Source organism: Zonotrichia albicollis, chromosome 2, assembly GCF_047830755.1.
Source record: "Zonotrichia albicollis isolate bZonAlb1 chromosome 2, bZonAlb1.hap1, whole genome shotgun sequence".
Classification (NCBI taxonomy): domain Eukaryota; kingdom Metazoa; phylum Chordata; class Aves; order Passeriformes; family Passerellidae; genus Zonotrichia; species Zonotrichia albicollis.
The window spans coordinates 13636745-13656244 of NC_133820.1; the positions used below are offsets into that span (position 1 = coordinate 13636745).

The following is a 19500-nucleotide window of genomic DNA, read 5'->3' on the forward strand; positions in this document are numbered from 1 at the left end:
CTGCGACCTTGAGATTCAGGGGTTAAAGTCAGGACACAGCAGCCTCCAGCCTCCCTCTCTCTAACACCGTCCTCTCTCGTGTTTTCGGGTTTTTTTTTTGTTGTTGTATTGCCACGACTTTGTTGCCGTGAAACAAAAATACACCACGAGTCCTCTTTTGCCTCCGCTGTCAGTATTTTATTTATTTTTTATTTTTATAAAAAAGTGACTTAATCGAGGAAAGAGAGGTGAAAATGAGCCGCGTTCAAAAACTGCGATTCTCTGCCGCCCGGTTACGGCAGACTGGGGTGAAATCGTCACCCTCTCCCTCCCCCTTACCCGACGCAGTGTCCAAAACCGATTATGAAATTGGACATTTATGGTTGTTTCAAGCGGATGGGAGCCAGCTAATTAATATGCGACCCAAAATACAACGTGCGCAATACAAAATAATCTGAATAAAGTGACGGAGCGGTAGATCTCAGACCTTCCTTATTCCGAGGGGCAGACAATAGAAATTACTAGGGATATTCACAGCCTTCGGTCCCCATTTAAACCTGGCCACGAATGTATATTTTAAGAAAACCAAGGCGAATCGCAGCCATTTCATCTGATGGTCGCACGCGCTCGGAAAAGGTTCGTTCATTAATTAAACAAATAAATAAAGCGCGAGGCGTGGGTAATCCCTTTTCGGAAGGCCAGCCCCTATTGTACTAACCACTAATAGTGACATTAAAGGTCTTGCTAAAACAAAAGTGCTTTTTTTAGGCTTTTCCCGGGGTCGGGGCGGGGACGGGCGGCGGGGTCGCTGCGGTCCCTCCCGGCCGGAGGGGAGGGAAGGAGGGAAGGAGGGAGGGAAGGAGGGAGAGGAAGGGCGGGGGTCACAGCCGCGGCTCTGCCCGTGACCTCCCCGTCTGCAGGACGGCGGCTTTGGGGCCTCTGAACGCGACCGGGTGGGTTGGGCTCGGCGGGGAGAGCCGCGGTTGTGCGGGTGTGCTGGGGGGCAGATTTGTTAGAGTATTTTTTCCCCTCTTTTTTTTTTTTTCTTTTTAATTCATTTTTTCTGCGAGTTCACTTTTAAAAAAAAATTTTATTTTATTTTTATAAATAAAAGTCTTGATCTTTTATTTATAAAGTCCAGTCCTTCCCACCTCCCAACCCTCGGCCTCCTTCCCCGCAGAGAGGAGCGGGCGGCCCGCACGTCCATTCCCGGCCTTGCTTGCTCCTTCCCAGACCCTCCTTAATCTGGGGATTTTTCCCCTCTCAGAGGTTCCCCTGGCTTGGTCCGGGTGTTCCCCGCTGGCTCCGGACCCAGCGGTGCCGTCGGGGCTGAGATTCCCCCGGTCCCGCTGCGGACGGGGCTCGGTGTCAGCGCTGCCCTCGCCGCGTCCCCATGGGGTGACAGCAGAGCCTCGGAGCTCAGCCAGGGGCACAAAGCTCAACCAGGGGCACAAAGCTCAACCAGGGGCACAAACCTCGCTGGAGCTCAACCAGGAGCACAAAACCTCGCTGGAGCTCCGGGTCAGCCCCTCGGAAATGTCCCCCGAGGCACAACCGCGCTGGGGAAAACTCCAAAAAAAGCAGAATTGGCTGCGAGCCCCCAGGGTTTGTCCTCGCTCCTTGTGAAGGCTGCGGGACCTTGCGCTCCGCGGAACAGCGCAGCAGACACAAAGGAAATAGCGCAAGTTACAGGGCAACCCGATACCGAACGTAATACGCGGCTGGGTAATTCTTTTAGCAGAATCCCGGAGCTGAAAAAGCTACCGGGCTTTCGAATGTGTGTGCGGACGGACTTGTGTATGCCCAGAGCAAAGGTGGGAGTTGTTCCCAAATATTTCTAGATCTTATTACAGTTCCACTCAGTTCCCACCGGCTCCCTGGAAACCGGGAAATGTCCGAACGGTACAAAGTGAGCGCTGAGGTGGTTTGAAAAACAGCCGGAGGTGTCAAAAGGAGCGGAGGGCGATTTTGTCCGTGTTTGCCACAGGGGACGCGTTTGTACGAAAATCCCCCAGTTTTTCAGCTGCAAAAGCAGCAGGAATTTTGGGGTGTTTGTTTAAAACCCTTCCGGAGCTGTCGGAGCCGGAGCTGTGGGAGCCGGAGCCGCCTCTCGGTTCCCGGAGGGTCCGGCGGGCACAGCCGCGCTCGGGGCCGGGTTCGCTCTGCCCGGCATCCCCGGGCCCGGGGGGGACAGACACCGCTCCGAACACCTGGAAAAGCATCAGGAATTTTGGGGTGTTTGTTTAAAACCCCCTCTGATTCCAGGCCGGAGCTGTGGGAGCCGGAGCCGCCTCCCGGTGCCCGGAGGGTCCGGCGGGCACAGCCTCGCTCGGGGCCGCGTTTACCGTGCCCCGCATCCCCTCCTGCCGTCCCCGGGCTCGGATGGGACAGACACCGCTCCGAACGCGGGGAAAAGCAGGAGAGAGGCTCATCTCGCCCATGTCGGCTGCGGCAGGGCGCCAGAAAAGCGGACTTTGAGCCTGGAACTGGCCAGACCCCAGCCCGCAGGGAACCTGGGTTTTGCCGCTGAGCTCTCCGCGCTCCCCTCTGCAGGGATTCTCCCGGATCGCTGGATCTGGGTGATCCCGGAGCCTCTGGCACGGCCAAAGAACCGCGTTGGGGCCGGGTCAGCCCCACGGTGGTTCCCAGTGTTCGCGGGGAGGATGCTCCAGCCGCCGCTGGCTGGGAATTCTCTCTCGGGCTGGGTAATTCCTGCTGCGAGGGGACATCGGGAAATGTCCCCTCCCAAACCACCCCAGGCAGGGATCGCCTCCCATCCCACCAAGGAGCGGTGCAGAAAGGCTCGCTCTGTGGATCCGCAGGGATTTTGGCCCCGCTCCAGGCCAGGGAGCGAATTTGGGAATATTTCCCGGGCGGGCAGGAGCAGCCAGGCCCAGCCTATGGCATCCATACATTTACAGCAACGCGTCTCTGCAAATCTCTCGGAGGAGAAGTTAATGGGTGTTAGTCCCGTATTCGAATGTAAGGTTTTATTCGTTTCGTTTTCACCTTTAAAGCGATCTGCTGGCGGATTAAATGATAAAATCGCCGGCTTTAAAATAAGCTCAGACGAATTCCAGGCTGATCCACCGAGCGTGTTTACGTCTGATGCGCGTTCGCGATTCCGACTCCAATTTAAAATTCCTAAGGGAGTGACTCTGCGCAAGTGACATTTTTTTATTCCGGGCTAGGAAATAACCTCTAAACCCGTGCAGAGGAAATAACCTCTAAACCCGTGCAGATTTTGGGATGCTGAGAAAGGACAGGACGGAGAGAATTGTCCCGCACGGGTGGCGCAGAGACGCGGCTCGTTTTTAAAGGGTTTCGTGAGAGCTCAAGGAATAAATCTGCTCCGTTTTAGGGAATGGGAGAGCTCAGGGCAGTTTTTACACCTCTCTTTGTAGGCTTGCAGTCTCGTATTTCGAAATTTGTAATGAGTAAATCGAAATAAGGGCAAACCCCGCTGCACAGGGGCAGACTCTGGAACTTCCATTTGTTGCCGTTTCGGGAAAGAAACTCCAGGAAAACGCCGTGATTCCCAAATTTTGTTTTTCTCCCGAGAAACAAAAAAGCCTTTCAGCAAAAAGCACATTTTTGCCGTGTCTCTGGAAGTTGAGGAGCCTTTTCCAAACGGAGAATTGGGAAAAGGCGGAGAAAAGCGCGAATTTTCGTTTGGCTCTGCTGAACAAATTTCCCATCGCTTCTTTCGGAGCAGGGAAGGTGTTTTTCCCTTTTCCACGGGAAAACGCGGTCAGTTCCCGGGATCTGGGGAGACGGACACGGGGTGGGGATGCAAACCCCTCTTTCTGGGTGCTGCTGCTGCCTTGAGACGGAGAAAAGGAGGGGTCAGGGTAGGCTGAGGTCCCCTGTGTCCCCTGCCTGGTTTGGGAAGCTCCTCAGCGCTTTCCCGGCGGGAGAAGGACACAGAAACACCGGGAAAGGAATCAAAACTCGGGGGAAGCACCGAGTCCCACCCCGCCGGGGATCCTGCCCATCCCAAGGGACACCCCAAGAGTGGAGAGAAATCCCCAAATCATTCCCAGGCCGGGTTTAAGTGCCCAGAGCACAAACGGATCGGGAATCACGGAGCTGCAGCTCAGGGCAGGAATTTCTGCCAGTTTTCCCTCCCGCTCCGCAGGCACAGCCGGGAGAAGGGAGATTTCTTTGGAAGCCTCTGGGCGGCCGGAGGGCACCGGGGGAAAACGCGGGGCTCGGTTTCATAGCGCGGCATCCCGAAACGGGCCGATTGTAGAATTCCAGGCTGGCAGCACCGAATCCCCGCCTTTCATCCAGGGTTACCGGCCATAAAAACCCTTTTTTTGGGTTTTGAGGCCTCTCCGAAGCCGAGGGTTGTTGTTCCTCTCCAAAAACGAGGCACCAAACCGCGGTGGCGCGGTCGCGTCCTTCCCTTCGCCTCCATCCCCTGGGGACAGTGACACCCCTGTCACCGGGTGGCGGCCTCGGCTCCTCGGGGAGCTCCTGAAAGGCTCCTCGGGGAGCTCCTGAAAGGTTCCTTGGGAGCTCCTGAAAGGTTCCTTGGGAGCTCCTGAAAGGCTCCGTTTTACCCTGGAAGCCAAAATCAACCAACCAACCAACTCAATCTCAGCCCCAGCCCCGCTGACCCTCCTCGCCCCAAGGCAGCTCCGTCAGGAATTTCCACTGACCCGGGCCGGGCTCGGCTGTGGGGCCGGGTTTGGGTTTGGATTTGGGGTCGGGCTATGGGGTCAGGTTTGGGCTCAGGTTGTGGAGCTGGGCTGTGCGGTCGGGTTTGGGCTCGTGTGTTGGGTTGGGCTGTGAGGTCAGGCTGTGGGATCGGGTTGTGGGGTCAGGTTTGGGGCCGAGCTGTAGGCTTGGGTTTGGGCTCGGGTTTGGGCTCGGGTTTGGGCTCGGGTTTGGAGTCGGATTTGGGCTCCTGTGTGGGGTTGGGCTGTGAGGTCGGGCTGTGGACTCGAGTTTGGGCTCATGTTTGAGCTCGGGTTTAGGCTCGGGCTGTGGGGTGGGGATGTGGGCTCAGGCTGCAGAGTCGGGTCGGGTTTGGGCTCGGCTGTGGGGTCGAGTTTGGGCTCGGGTTTGGGCTTGTGTGTGGGGTTGGGCTGGAGGTCAGGCTGTGGGATCGGGTTATGGGGCCAGATTTGGGCTCAGGTTGTGGGGTCAGGCTGTGGGGTCGGGTTTGGGCTCGTGGGTTGGGTTGGGCTGTGAGGTCAGGCTGTGGGATCGGGTTGTGGGGTCAGGTTTGGGGCCGAGCTGTGAGCTCGGGCTGTGGGCTTGGGTTTGGGGTTGGGCTGTGGGCTCAAGTTTGGGGTCGGGTTGTGGGCTCGGGTTTGGGCTTGGAGTCGGGTTTGGGCTCAGGTTTAGGCTCAGACTGTGGACTCGGGTTTGGGCTCATGTGTGGGCTCGGGTTTCGGGTCGGGTTTCGGGTCGGATTTGGGCTCGTGTACGGGGTTGGGCTGTGTGGTCAGGCTGTGGGATCGGGCGGCTGTGGGGTCAGGTTTGGGGCCGAGCTGTGGGCTTGGGCTCAGTCTCAGGCTATGGGCTCGGGTTTAGGCTCGGTTGTGGGGTCGGGTTTAGGTTCAGCTGTGGGGTCATGGTTGGGCTCGGGCTGGGGGGTCAGGGCTCGATTGGGCCGGGGGATGAAGCTCTGTTGGTCCCGTCCGTGCTCAGGTGAAATCGGGGCAGTTTATCTCCAATCGAGCTCCTGCCCTCTTCAACCTCCTCATCCTCCTTGGCCACCTCGGGGGTGGCCGCTCACAGGGACAGCGACAGGGTCAGGAACAGGGACACAGGGACAGGGACAGGGAGAGAGACAAGGACAAGGACAGGGACAGGGACAGGGGCCTATGCAAGGACAGGACGGGCCCGGTGGGCGATGGAAGCGGAATTCCCATCGGTCCCTGCAGGAATTCCCTCCGGGGAATTCGGGGAAAGCTCATCCGCGGGAATGCTCCGCTCCAGAAAAAGAACAATTCCACCCCAAAAACTGTGTGGAGAAGGGACTGACTCAGCCTTTACACCGCGGGGGAAGGGGGGACAGGGGGACAGCTCGGGCTCCGCTGCCTGCTCTGACCAAACCCTTGGGGTTTTTTGTAGGTCTGGGCGACGCCTGGGGGCAGCCGAGCAGGATCGGCCCTCTGGATAACGTGGCCATGGAGCTCGGATCCCACTTGCTCCAGGTAGGGCACTTGGGAAACCCGGGCTTGAGGGGCTGCCTGTCCTCCTCCTCCTTTTCTCCTTTTCCTCCGCCTCCTTTTCCTCCTCCTTTTCTTCCCCCTCCTCCTCCTCCTCTCGCACCGCCACAGCAGCCCGGCTGAAGCCTTGATCTCATCGGGCTGGGAGAGCAGAAAACCAGAGGCACCAACCACTTAAATTCCAATTATTTCATTATTTTTCGTCTTTGTTATCGGCGGAAACGAGAGGCGCTCATCCCCTCTGTGCACGCCCAGCTCTCCCAGCCCCAAAAGTGCCGGGGATGTGCCCCGGGAGCCCGGGGGAGGGGACCGGTGTTCCCCGGGGGTGACACCTGGGAGGGGACGACACCTGCATTGGATCTCCCGGGGCTTTAGCACCTGAAAACCCCGCTGTTCATAACCCCGGTGATCTGCTCTGAAATTCCTCTGAATTCTGAATTTAGGAAGTCGTAGCCGAGGCGAGGGAGCCAGCAGGAGGGATAAAAAAAAATTTAAAATTGTGTTTAACTCTATATATATATATATATATATATATATATATATATATATATATATATATATATATATATATAATTTACTTATTTATTTATATATATTTAAGTTTTAGTTTTAATTTTATTTAATTATTTAATTTTTCTTTATATATTTATATATATTACATATGTATAATATATAATATACAATATACAATATACTATGTACTATATACTATGTACTATATACTATGTACTATATACTATATATCATATATATAATATATGATATTATAGTATATACTATATAATATATATACTGTATTATGTCATAGTATATACTATATACTATATATCATATATATACTATATGTGATATATATAGTATATACACTTACTTGTGACTCTGAAACAGCTAAGAGGTCAGTAGCTACTTGAAATAAAATAAAATAAAATTTTATATATATTACATATATATAAAATATATAATATACAATATTCAATATACTATGTACTATATAGTATATAGTATATAGTATATAGTATATAGTATATAGTATATAGTATATACTATTTATCATATATATATTATGTGATATATATATAGTATATACACTTACTTGTGACTCTGAAACAGTTAAGAGGGCAGCAGCTACTTAAAATAAAATAAAATAAAATATTATATATTATATACTAGATATACACTATATATCATATATAACATGTATTATATTATATCTTCTACATGTATGATATATTTATAATTATTTCTTTTTTTATTTATAGCTTTAGGTTTTAATTTTAATTTTATTTATATATTTATGTATTTTATTTACATGTATTCTTTTTTATTTATTTATTTATTTTTTATTACATGAACCAAACACAGCACAGGTTTTCCCCCCTATTTTAGAGAGCCACTAAACCAGAATCGTTGATTGGGCGGGTTCATTGCGGGAGGTGAATTCCTGCCCACAGAGCTGGGGCTGTTTCCACTCTTTGGCTCGGCCGGGGATAAAACCCCGACAGAAAATCCCTGCCCCGACCTTTGGGATGGCGAGCGCCGTTCTTTATTTGGGATCACAGAGCATCGGCTGCTCCCTGCGGGGAAAAATGAGAATTTGGGCGGTACTGACAACATCCAGGCAATGGCACAGCTCAACGTGATCTCCTGGGGAGGCGTTTCCAGCCTGGAATTTTATTTTATTTTATTTTATTTTATTTTATTTTATTTTATTTTATTTTATTTTATTTTATTTTATTTTATTTTATTTTATTTTTTAAAATTTAATTTAATTTAATTTAATTTTATTCATTTTTTAAAAAAATTTTATTTTATTTTATTTTATTTTATTTTATTTTATTTTATTTTATTTTATTTTATTTATATCTTATCTTATCTTATCTTATCATCTTATTTCAAGTAGCTGCTGCCCTGTCAGCTGTTTCGCTCATGAGCCCACCTGGAAATGCTGATCCAGCTGTGTATAATAATCAGTATGATAATTTAATTTCTATATTAAAGTACAGACCCAGTTGTAGAAATCACTGTTGTTGCTCCTCCTCCTGGCTGTTCCCAGTTTTGTCTGACATTAATTGAATTTATACCAAATTAAATGCTGGCCACCTGCAACTCTCATTTTACAGTTCAGTTATTTCTGAATGATGAATGCTGAAGGTTTTAATCAACCCACATTTACTGCAAAATTTTTTTTTTTTTAAGAGTTCTTAGGCTGAAATTTTCCATGTGAATTTTCAGCTTCAGTGTGTTTCCCTGTACATGAAATTTTGGGATGTGCTGCAGCAACAGCAGCATTGAGCCAAGGTTATTAATGATAAATTAATAAACAAGTATTAATTAAGCATAAAGCAATTGCAAGACAACAGTGTTTAAAGTAAAATTGTGCCTAAAACTGCAATAAATATTTCCCATTATAATATTTCTACAAAATTTAATTTATACTTTAAAAAATTAGCAAAGAGTAATCTGGTTTCAATTATATGCTGTAGAGTCATTAGTAGGCCAGAGAATAATTTGGAATATTTTCTTACTGGGGTGGCACTATGAATTAGACAAGATTTTATTGCTTCTCTTCCACTTTAGCGACTTTAAATGGATTAAAACAGGTGGTTGTTTCACTTATGCACTGTAAAAATTATTTTTCTCTTCCCAATATATTTTCCAGTGATATTCACATGTGGGAATATTCACTGATATTCACGTGTTGAGCAAAGCTTTCTGTGCTGGGTAGAGAAAATGCAGATTTTTTATTATCAGCTACTTTTGCAAAAACGCCTGAAATTGGGCACTGAAAAATCCAGAGCCTCCCCAAACTGAGAGGTTTTGTACCCAAATCATGGCCAGTTCTGGCTGAGCTTTACCACATTATTTATTTTTTTTTTTTCTCCTGTAAATAATATCTGATTAACCAAACTTCACTTTTTACTCAATATTTGCCTCCCAGCCAATTTCCTGCTAAGGAGAATTTGTAGGATTGGATCCCAAGTTTGAGTTGGTTGAGGTTTGCAAGGACAAAACTTTATTACTCTCAGAGAGGGATATTTGTATTTATTAATTTTGGATGCTGGGGCTTTTTTATGTCAGAAATTCTCCAAATTGAAGGGAGAGATCATTTATACCCAGCCACCATGAATTCTTTATTTTCTTTTAGAAGGGAAATTCCCTTTGAGACTCAAAGAGAGATTTTTGTGTTATTAATTTGACTTTTTTTCTGTTTTCCTTTTGGAAATTCACATTGTTACAGAGCAGAGACGCATTCTTGAAAATGCAGCCAAATTTCAGCCTTGCTGGTGGCGCCGTGAAGTAAATTGCAAATAGCTGGGTGTGCCAATTCTGCAATAAAAAATGGCTCAGGTAGGGCCTGACTTCCCCCTGAGCACCACAAGCTCAGGATTTGGGATAAGAACCAAAAAAAAAACCTGAATAAATCAAAATATTCCCTGGAATTGCAGCAGCAAAGCTGCATCTGCAGGGGACGAGGTGGATTTCACAATGAGCCTGAGTTGAAGGGAGCAAAATCAGATAAAAGGATATAAACCCATAAAAACCACTTCTAAACCCTTTTTTCTCCTAGAAAAAGCCATTTTGGGAATATATAGCAATCATAAATTCTTTTTTTTTACCCGTTAATTTAAAAATATGAGCAGGAAACATTCTTAGTGCTGTTTGTTCACTCTGTTCTGGTACAGTTTTAATTGTTCCAAACCATTTAATTCATGTTCAAATCCATTTAAATCTTACTTTGCTTGATATATAATAATAAATAACAATGTAATAAATAAATTTCCCTCCACAATTACCTTATTTTCTACTCATTTTTCAGCCTGGGTTTCTCTCACCCTGAATTTTTACTCCTGAAGGATTCAGGATTTTACCTGCTCAAATCCATCCATTTCATCAGTGCCATTATCCCAAAGCACTGAGCATCCCCATCCAGCCAGAAATTCCCTGTCCTGTATTTTTTTGCTCTCAAAATTTTCCAATTTTTGCCCAGAAATTGTTCTTTTGGAGGGATATCAAGGCACCAAATCTTGTAGGTCTTGGTAATATTATTATTATTATTATTATTATTATTATTATTATTATTATTATTATTACTATTACTATTACTATTACTATTACTATTGCTATTACTAACCCTAACCCTAACCCTAACCCTAACCCTAACCTAGTAATACTATTATTTTATTTTATTTTATTTTATTTTATTTTATTTTATTTTATTTTATTTTATTTTATTTTATTTTATTTTATTTCCTTTATTTTATATTTATATTTTTATTTTTATTTTTATTTTTATTTTTATTTTTATTTTTATTTTTATTTTTATTTTTATTTTCATCTCTATCTCTATATCTCTATCTCTATCTCTCTCATTTCTATCTCTATCTCTTTATCTCTATCTTAACTTTATCTTTATCTTTATCTTTATCTTTATCTTTATCTTTATCTTTATCTTTATCTTTATCTTTATCTTCATCTTCATCTTCATCTTCATCTTTATCTTACCTTTACCTTTACCTTTACCTTTACCTTTACCTTTACCTTTATTTTATTCCTTAAATTTTGCTGTTTGCTGCTGCTGAAGTCAGAAATCATCCCCCAAAAATCCATTTTTTTCCCCACTGTAAATGCTTTAAACAGATTTTTTGGTTTTTACCCTGTGCATTTCTCTTCATTTCAGACTTTGGATGGTTTTGTTTTCGTCGTGGCATCCGATGGCAAAATAATGTACATTTCTGAAACAGCATCTGTGCACCTTGGCCTGTCCCAGGTATGTGCTCTGACTCCTAAAAAATAAATAAAATAAAATAAAACACAAAATACACATTTGGACCCTCACACTGCTGCCTTGCTTTTATATAAAGTAATTTTATTTTTTTTTCAGGGCTGTTTGAAGCTTTTTTCTCCTTGCAAAGGGCTTTGGGAAAAGACTCAAATTTCCTTTTCCTTGCCACCACATCAGCCTGAATTTATTTCTGTCCTTGTTCATTGTATTTTACTGCTCATTACCTTTCAGAAAGGCCATAAATAATAAAATACTGCAAATTGCAGGGCCTGAAACCCAACTAAAATCAGAATTTGAGTCTGGCAGATTGAGATTGTGTCAGATATTGAGGCTGCCCATGAAAAGAAGAATAATCTGATGTGGAATAGGGGGTTTATGGAAAATGTGCTGGAGGAGGAAGAAAAAAATAAAAATAAAAATAAAAATAAAAAGTTAAAATAAAAATAAAAATAAAAATAGAAATAGAAATAAAAATAAAAATAAAAATAAAAGTATTGTGTCAGATATTGAGGCTGCCCATGAAAAGGAGAAAAATCTGATGTGGAACAGGGGGTTTATGGAAAATGTGCTGGAGGAGAAGAAAAAATATAAAAATAATAAATAAATAATAATAATAAAAAATAGATTGTGTCAGAGATTGAGGCTGCCCATGAAAAGGAGAAAAATCTGATGTGGAATAGGGGGTTTATGGTAAGTGCACTGGAGGAGGAAGAAAAAAAAAATTAAAAAAATAAAAAATAAAAATAAAAATAAAAAATAAAAATAAAAATAAAAAAATAATAATAAAAATAAAAATAAAAATAAAAATATTGTGTCAGATATTGAAGCTGCCCATGAAAGGCAGAGAAATTTGAACAGGGAGCTTTTGGTGAATGTGCTGGAGGAGAAGGAAAAAATAAAAATAAAAAGGAAAAACTCCTTTAGAGTGGGCATAGAAAGGCCTTTTTATTAAATAATTTGACAATTATCTGAAATAAAACTCAAAATTTGACTCTGGCAGCCTTAGATTGTGTCAGATATTGAGGCTGCCCATGAAAGGCAGAGAAATCTGAACAGGGGGTTTATGGTAAATGCAGAGGAAGGGGAGAAAAAAATAAAAATAAAAAGGAAAAAATCCTTCAGAGTGGGCACAGAAAGGCTTTTTTATTAAATAATTTGACAATTAACTGAAATAAAACTCAGAATTTGACTCTGGCAGCTTTAGATTGTGTCAGATACTGAGGCTACCAATGAAAAGGAGAAAAATCTGATGTGGAACAGGGGGTTTATGGTAAATCAGTGGAAGGGGAGAAAAAAATAAAAATAAAAAGGAAAAAATCCTTCAGAGTGGGCATAGAAAGGCTTTTTTATTAAATAATTTTACAATTATCTGAAATAAAATCAGAATTTGACTCTGGGAACCTGAGATTGTGTCAGATACTGAGGCTGCCCATGAAAGGCAGAGAAATCTGAACAGGGGTTTATGGTCAATGCGCTGGAGGAGGAGGAAAAAAAATAAAAATAAAAATAAAAATATATAAAAAGGAGAAGGGGGGCAGATTTATGAGTGTTCACATGGAATTCAGGGCAGTTTTTCCTGAGTTTTTCCAGCTCAGTGCTCTTTTCAGTAAAGCATTTTATATGGTTGTGATAGAACTCATAAAACTCAGTTTACTGCTGTTCTGCACCACAACCATGAGGGGGTTTTATGGTTTTGTTTTTCTTTCCTCTTAGATGGACATTTCTAATTTTTTTTTTACCTTCTTGGGATAGGAACAAGGGGCAAAGAGCCTGAATTTATTGTAGAAATTGAAATGAAATTAGAAATTGGGCTTTCCATGCCTTTGTTTGTAACTGAAATTCACCGGTAGCACCTGACCTAAATTTGCCAAAGTCCAATTAAAAAAATTCCTCATTAATTTCAGCACCCCTGGATGAGACTTGCAAGGAACCAAAGGGTTCAGTTGTGTATCAAACATTTATCAATAAATAAATGAATTGAAATAAAGCCCAAACAGCAGAGGAGATGAAGGTGAGAGAGAGGAGAATATTCTGAAATATTCTGAATTATTTAGCCTGTGGCTGTTCCCATAAACAGAGAGGGGGAATTTAATGGTGGGGATTATTTGTGTACCTTAATTTTTTTTGGTAGTAATGAATATTATTAATTGAAAAAAAAAAGTGGAATTCTTTGGATGTGTGTTTATAACAGTGATATTAGAATTAGTGGCTATGAGGGAAAATAGAACTCAAGGGGTAGAGAAAACAAGGATATAAACCCTAAAAAAACACTTCCAAACCCCTGTTCCTCCTAGAAAAAGTCATTTTGGGAATCAACAGCCACCATAAATACTTTTTTTTTACCTGTTAATTTTAAAAATATGAGCAGGAAACATTCTTAGTGCTGTTTGTTCACTCTGTTCTGGTACAGTTTTAATTGTTCCAAACCATTTAATTCATGTTCAAATCCATTTAAATCTTACTTTGCTTGACATATAATAATAAGTAATAATATAATAAATAAACTTCCCTCCACAAGAACCTTATTTTCTACTCATTTTCCAGCCTGGGTTTCTCCCATCCTGAATTTTTAATCCTGAAGGATTCAGGATTTTACCTGCTCAAATCCATCCATTTCATCAGTGCCATTATCCCAAAGCACTGAGCATCCCCATCCATCCAGAAATTCCCTGTCCTGTATTTTTTTTCTCTCAAAATTTTCCATTTTTTGCCCAGAAATTGTTTGTTTGAAGGGGGTATCAAGCCACCAGATCTTGTAGGTCTTGGTGGTGGTGGTATTATTATTATTATTATTATTATTATTATTATTATTATTATTATTATTATTATTATTATTTAGTCGTCTTATCATTATTATTTTATGAATTTTTCTTAATATTAACCCAGTTATTAGGGACAATTAAAGAATTATGGGATCGTTGGGACACTAAACAGACTTTGGCACATATCACACCAGTTTTAATCTTATTTATCCCTCCTGGTCATCCGCACTCACTGAATTCCATGTGCATGGAAATTTCTATAAATTCTAAGTGCAAGGAAAATCAGAAGGTTTGGCCAAGTTGTTTTTTGAATTTTAGGTTTAATCAGCAAAATCCCAAATTTTTCACTTCAGCAGAGATTTGGAAAACTGAGCTTGAAAGTTGTGGGATTTGAAATTTAAGGGATTCTCAAAATATAAAAATTCACAGTGAACAGGGATATATTTCCAAAATTTATTTATAATTAAAATATTGAAATTAATTTTAAATTATTTATAAAATTTCATCCTGATTTATCACCAATCTGTTCTTGCTCTTGCCTCAATATTCTCTTTTTGAAGGGACCATTTTGCACTAATTTTGGGCTGCTCCCACCACTCAAAACACAAATCCCTTTACCCTGGGATGTTCCTGCCAGCTCCCAGGGCCTCCAAAGGAGTTTTTGTTCCCACTCCTCTGGAAATCCTGGCATTTCTGCCCCTGCCATCAACCAGAATTGGGCAGGAGGAGAAAATTCCCCCATAATATAATAAAAAATTAATTCCAAGTTATATTTCCAACAAGTGCCCTCACAGAGCCAAAGCAAGCTGAGAGCAGAGTGGTGGTGACTGGGAAAAAAAAAATCCTTTACAGTGGGCACAGAGAGGCCTTTTTATTAAATAATTTGACAATTAACTAGCCCACACATCAATTTCCTGCTCCAGTGCCATTTGTTTAAAAAATATATCGTTCAACTAAATAAAAAAAGCCATTTAAATAGATTTTTTGCAGCCTATTTTTGGAGGGCTGCTACAGTGGCCTTTATCTTCTGCTTGGATTTAACTTGAGCAGGAAGAAATTAAAGCTTGAGCAAAAGCCAGGCTGGCTAAACCAGCCATAAATTTTTCAAGCCAGCTTTAAGGATTGTTTTGAAGCACGGTTTTGCCTCAGAAAAAGAGGTTCTGAAAAATCTACATCTTCATTTGTGGCCCCGCCACTTCATTTGTGGCTTTGGAGTTTGGTTTGCTCCCAGCTGGAGCAGGAAAATTGGGAATTTTGCTGGAGGAATTTTCCTCCAGCTCATCCCAGTCCTGGCACAGAAAATTTCCTTTTTTGCCTCTTTTGTTTCCCCATGAATAACAAACAGCTTTAATTCCCCAATTTTTTTCCCTCTCAGAGTCCAAAGGCACAAAAAAGAGGAAAATCCTCTCGGGGGACAATGTGGAAAGACAAATTTTAATTTAATTTGAAGGTCTGGAGCTTATTCCAGCAGTTTTCTGGATCCATGAGGCAGCCAGACTTATCTTTGATAAATTTTGAAATTTTTCACCACAAATGAACTTTTCCAGGAGTTTATTTTGCTTTTCTCCAATGAGTCTATGAGAGGTAAAATATGTAATTATTTACTCTAGAATCCATCCACTTAGCCCTGTGTGTTTATTATGAATCATTCCTTGGCTGGAAAAAAAAAAAGAAAATAAATCAGAGTTGCTCATAAACCCCCTGTTAGTAGGAAATGCTGAGATTTGGTATTTACAGCTATTAAAAACTGCATCAAGGAAGGTGCTTTAATAACCTGAGGCACAGGGCTTTACCTTTATGAATTGAGCTGTAGAATTTCTGTATTTTTAAAGTTTTCAGGGTTTTATTTTCGGCTTTGAAAGAGCTGAATGTGCCTAGCAGGGGGTGAGACTCCAAATTATGGATCCATATTTTGGTTATTTGACTCTGCCTTAGCCCCCCAACTCTTTGCTGGTGGTTTTATTATTTTAAAGTCAATTTAAAGAGTCAATTTTGGGCTCAGTTTTTGGAATGTGAAATGTAGGGAGCTCTCAGAATTTGGGGGTGTAAGTCAGAGCTTAGAATGAAACCCAGGATTTGATCTGAGGCCTTGGGAAAGGCTCCCAAACTGAGGGGCTGGAAGGGAAAATGTGGATTTGGGGCTTAAAGCAGAGACAGGTTAAGCTGAGGAAAGGAAAATTTAGAGTTTTAGAGTTTAAGATGTAAAAATAAAAGAAGTTCCAGAGGTAAACAAGGAGTTCAGAATGCAGCACTGTGGGTTTGTGTGTTAGAACATGATTGGCTAAGGAAGCTCACACTGTACATGGGTCCATGAGGTGAAATATTTAAGGATTGGGTCAAAAACATAAATATCTTTATTGGCAGTGTTTTATTGATTAATAAATCCTTAAAAGTTCTTGTAACTGAGGGTCTTGGGCCCTTCTGAACCATGCAGTGCGGATGTGAGCTGAACTCACCCTTCCTGCTTATATTGAAAATAAGAAAAATAAATCACATTATCAAAAATGAATCAGAGGTCCCATCTCAAATTCCTTCTAAATTCCTCACAACTTACAACCACCTCCATTGTGTAATAGATTGAGTAAAATCCCTTTCCTAATCATTATCTCCATCATCTGAAATCCAGGATTTAGAATAGATTGATTAAAATCCCTTTCTCTAACCATTATCTCCATCATCTGAAATCCAGGATTTATTTTACCTGTATCAATCCCTTGGGTTTGCATCCCCAATCCTGAGGGACAAACTCCCAGCAAGGATCAATCCCACCCCTCCAAACCCTTGGGCACAACCAGAGCTCAGCTCTGTCCCTGAACCCGGCTCCAGCCACCCCCAGACCGCTCCTGGAGAAGGGATTTGGGAACCCAGGAGTTCCTCACCCTGCCAGGGGACAATTCCTGCCCCAAATCCATCAAATCCTGCTCCGGAGCCATTCCCTGCCTCCTGGCCCTGGAGCCCCTTTAGGCCCTGCCAGGGGGTTTAAGGCCTCTCTGGGGCCTTCTCCTCTCCGGACTAAAAAATAATCATTATTAATCTACTGCTTCATTATTAAAGTATTGTTTGAACAAACAATGCACTGCAGGGTCAGTTCTGGTGGAATCTGAAATGCAGGGAACCCTCAGAACTTTGGGCCTGGCAGCCAAAGCTCAGAATGAAACCCAGGATTTGATCTGAGGCCTTGGGAAAGGCTCCAAACTGAGGGGCTGGAAGGGACAATGGGGATTTGGGGCTTAAAGCAGAGACAGGTTAAGCTAAGGAAAGGAAAGTTCAGAGTTTTAGAGTTTCAGATATAAAAATAAAAGCAGTTCCAGAGGTAAACAAGGAGTTCAGAATGCAGCACTGCGGGTTTGTGTGTCAGAACATGATTGGCTAAGGAAGCTCACACTGTACATGGGTCCATGAGGTGAAATATTTAAGGATTGGGCCAAAAACATAAATATCTTTATTAGCAGTGTTTTATTGATTAATAAATCCTTAAAAGTTCTTGTAACTGAGGGTCTTGGGCCCTTCTGAACCATGCAGTGCGGATGTGAGCTGAACTCACCCTTCCTGCCTATATTGAAAATAAGAAAAATAAATCACATTATCAAAAATGAATCAGAGGTCCCATCTCAAATTCCTTCTAAAATTCCTCACAACTTACAACCACTTCCATTGTGTAATAGATTGATTAAAATCCCTTTCTCTAATCATTATCTCCATCATCTGAAATCCAGGATTTAGAATAGATTGATAAAATCCCTTTCTCTAACCATTATCTCCATCATCTGAAATCCAGGATTTAGAATAGATTGATTAAAATCTCTTTCTCTAACCATTATCTCCATCATCTGAAATCCAGGATTTAGAATAGATTGATTAAAATCTCTTTCCCCTAACCATTATCTCCATCATCTGAAATCCAGGATTTAGAACAGATTGATTAAAATCTCTTTCTCTAACCATTATCTCCATCATCTGGAATCCAGGATTTATTTTACCTGTATCAATCCTTGGGTTTGCATCCCCAATCCTGAGGGACAAACTTCCAGCCAGGATCAATCCCACCCCTCCAAACCCTTGGGCACAACCAGAGCTCAGCTCTGTCCCTGAACCCGGCTCCAGCCACCCCCAGACCGCTCCTGGAGAAGGGATTTGGGAACCCAGGAGTTCCTCACCCTGCCAGGGGACAATTCCTGCCCCAAATCCATCAAATCCTGCTCCGGAGCCATTCCCTGCCTCCTGGCCCTCCATCCCTGTCCCTGGAGCCCCTTTAGGCCCTGCAAGGAATTGAAGGCCTCTCTGGAGCCTTCTCTTCTCCAGGCTAAAAAATAATCATTATTAATCTACTGCTTCATTATTAAAGTATTGTTTGAACAAACAATGCACTGCAGGGTCAGTTCTGATGGAATCTGAAATGCTGGGAACCCTCAGAACTTTGGGCCTGGCAGCCAAAGCTCAGAATGAAACCCAGGATTTGATCTGAGGCCTTGGGAAAGGCTCCAAACTGAGGGGCTGGAAGGGACAATGGGGATTTGGGGTTTAAAGCAGAGACAGGTTAAGCTGAGGAAAGGGCAGTTTAGAGTTTTAGATTTTAAGATATAAAAATAAAAGCAGTTCCAGAGGTAAACAAGGAGTTCAGAATGCAGCACTGTGGGTTTGTGTGTCAGAACATGACTGGCTAAGGAAGCTCACATGGGTCCATGAGGTGAAATATTTAAGGATTGGGTCAAAAACATAAACATCCTTTGTTTTATTGGTCAATAAACCCTTAAAAAATCTTGTAATTAAAGGTTTTGTGACATTCTGAACCATGCTGTAACAATGTGAGCTGAACTCACCTGTCTTGCCTATGTAGAAGATAAGAAAAATAAATCACATCACCTGAAAACCTCAGAGTTCCCATCCCTAACTCATTCAAAATTCATCCAAAACCCCCACATTCAGTGCTGTATCTTTGCCTCCTGCTATTTTTCCTGGGGCTGCAAATGAACCCATCAGAATAAAAATCTTTTCAGTGATTACAACAAGTAATAAAAGTCATTATTGCAAAGGATTTTAGGCTTGAATTTTAGTCATAAACCCTGGGACAAAAAAGCGAGATTTTGGGCAAAACTGTGATATTTTACCCTTTGAATCCTGTGGAAAAAATGTGAATTTCCACAAGGAATCATTTAAAAATAAGTGATGAGTTTGGGAAAAGCAAGAGCCATCCATGAGTTACAGTTTTTAAGAGAAAACATCAAATACAGCTGATGAGGTTGGTCAGCTTGATTGGGGTATTTTATGTCAGAAGTCCCTAAATTGAAGGAATATATATAGGGTATATATATAGGATATATATATATATTTTTTGATTATTTATTTATTTATTTATTTATTTTTATTTATTTTATTGATTTATTGGGAATTTATACGTAGCCACCCATGAATTCTTTTTTTTTAAGCTAAAAATGGCTTTTTCATTCCAAGGGCAAAACATTTAAAACATTCACAGGAAAAAAAAAAATCACTCTTAACCAAAGATAAAACAATGAGGAGAGGTTTGTGAGTGATGCCCCTTGGCAATTTTGCCATGTTCTGAAAATGAAATGTCCATCACCAGAAGAATTTGTAGATTATTTTTTAATGTAGGTGATCAGGATATTTATGAAGACACCTCTGGACATTTGCAGGATGTTTGTCCCCTTGTAATTAGAAATAAACAGAGGAATTTCCAGGCAGGACTCACAGGGACATTTTGTGTTTTCCTTCCTCCCTGACAAGAGGTTGGATGTAGGGTGTTCCTGCAGCAATCCCCCACCTGTTTGTG

General features: G+C 42.3%; 1 protein-coding gene across 1 annotated transcript in view; it reads left to right on the forward strand.

Moving 5' to 3' along the window:
- Positions 1 to 19500, forward strand: part of SIM2 (SIM bHLH transcription factor 2) — a 73611-nt gene that overhangs the window by 2452 nt on the left and 51659 nt on the right. The window contains exons 2-3 of the mRNA XM_074533901.1: positions 6067 to 6149; positions 10843 to 10932. Of these exons, the coding sequence (XP_074390002.1) occupies positions 6067 to 6149; positions 10843 to 10932 (173 nt within the window). The remainder of the gene's footprint in view (positions 1 to 6066; positions 6150 to 10842; positions 10933 to 19500) is intronic.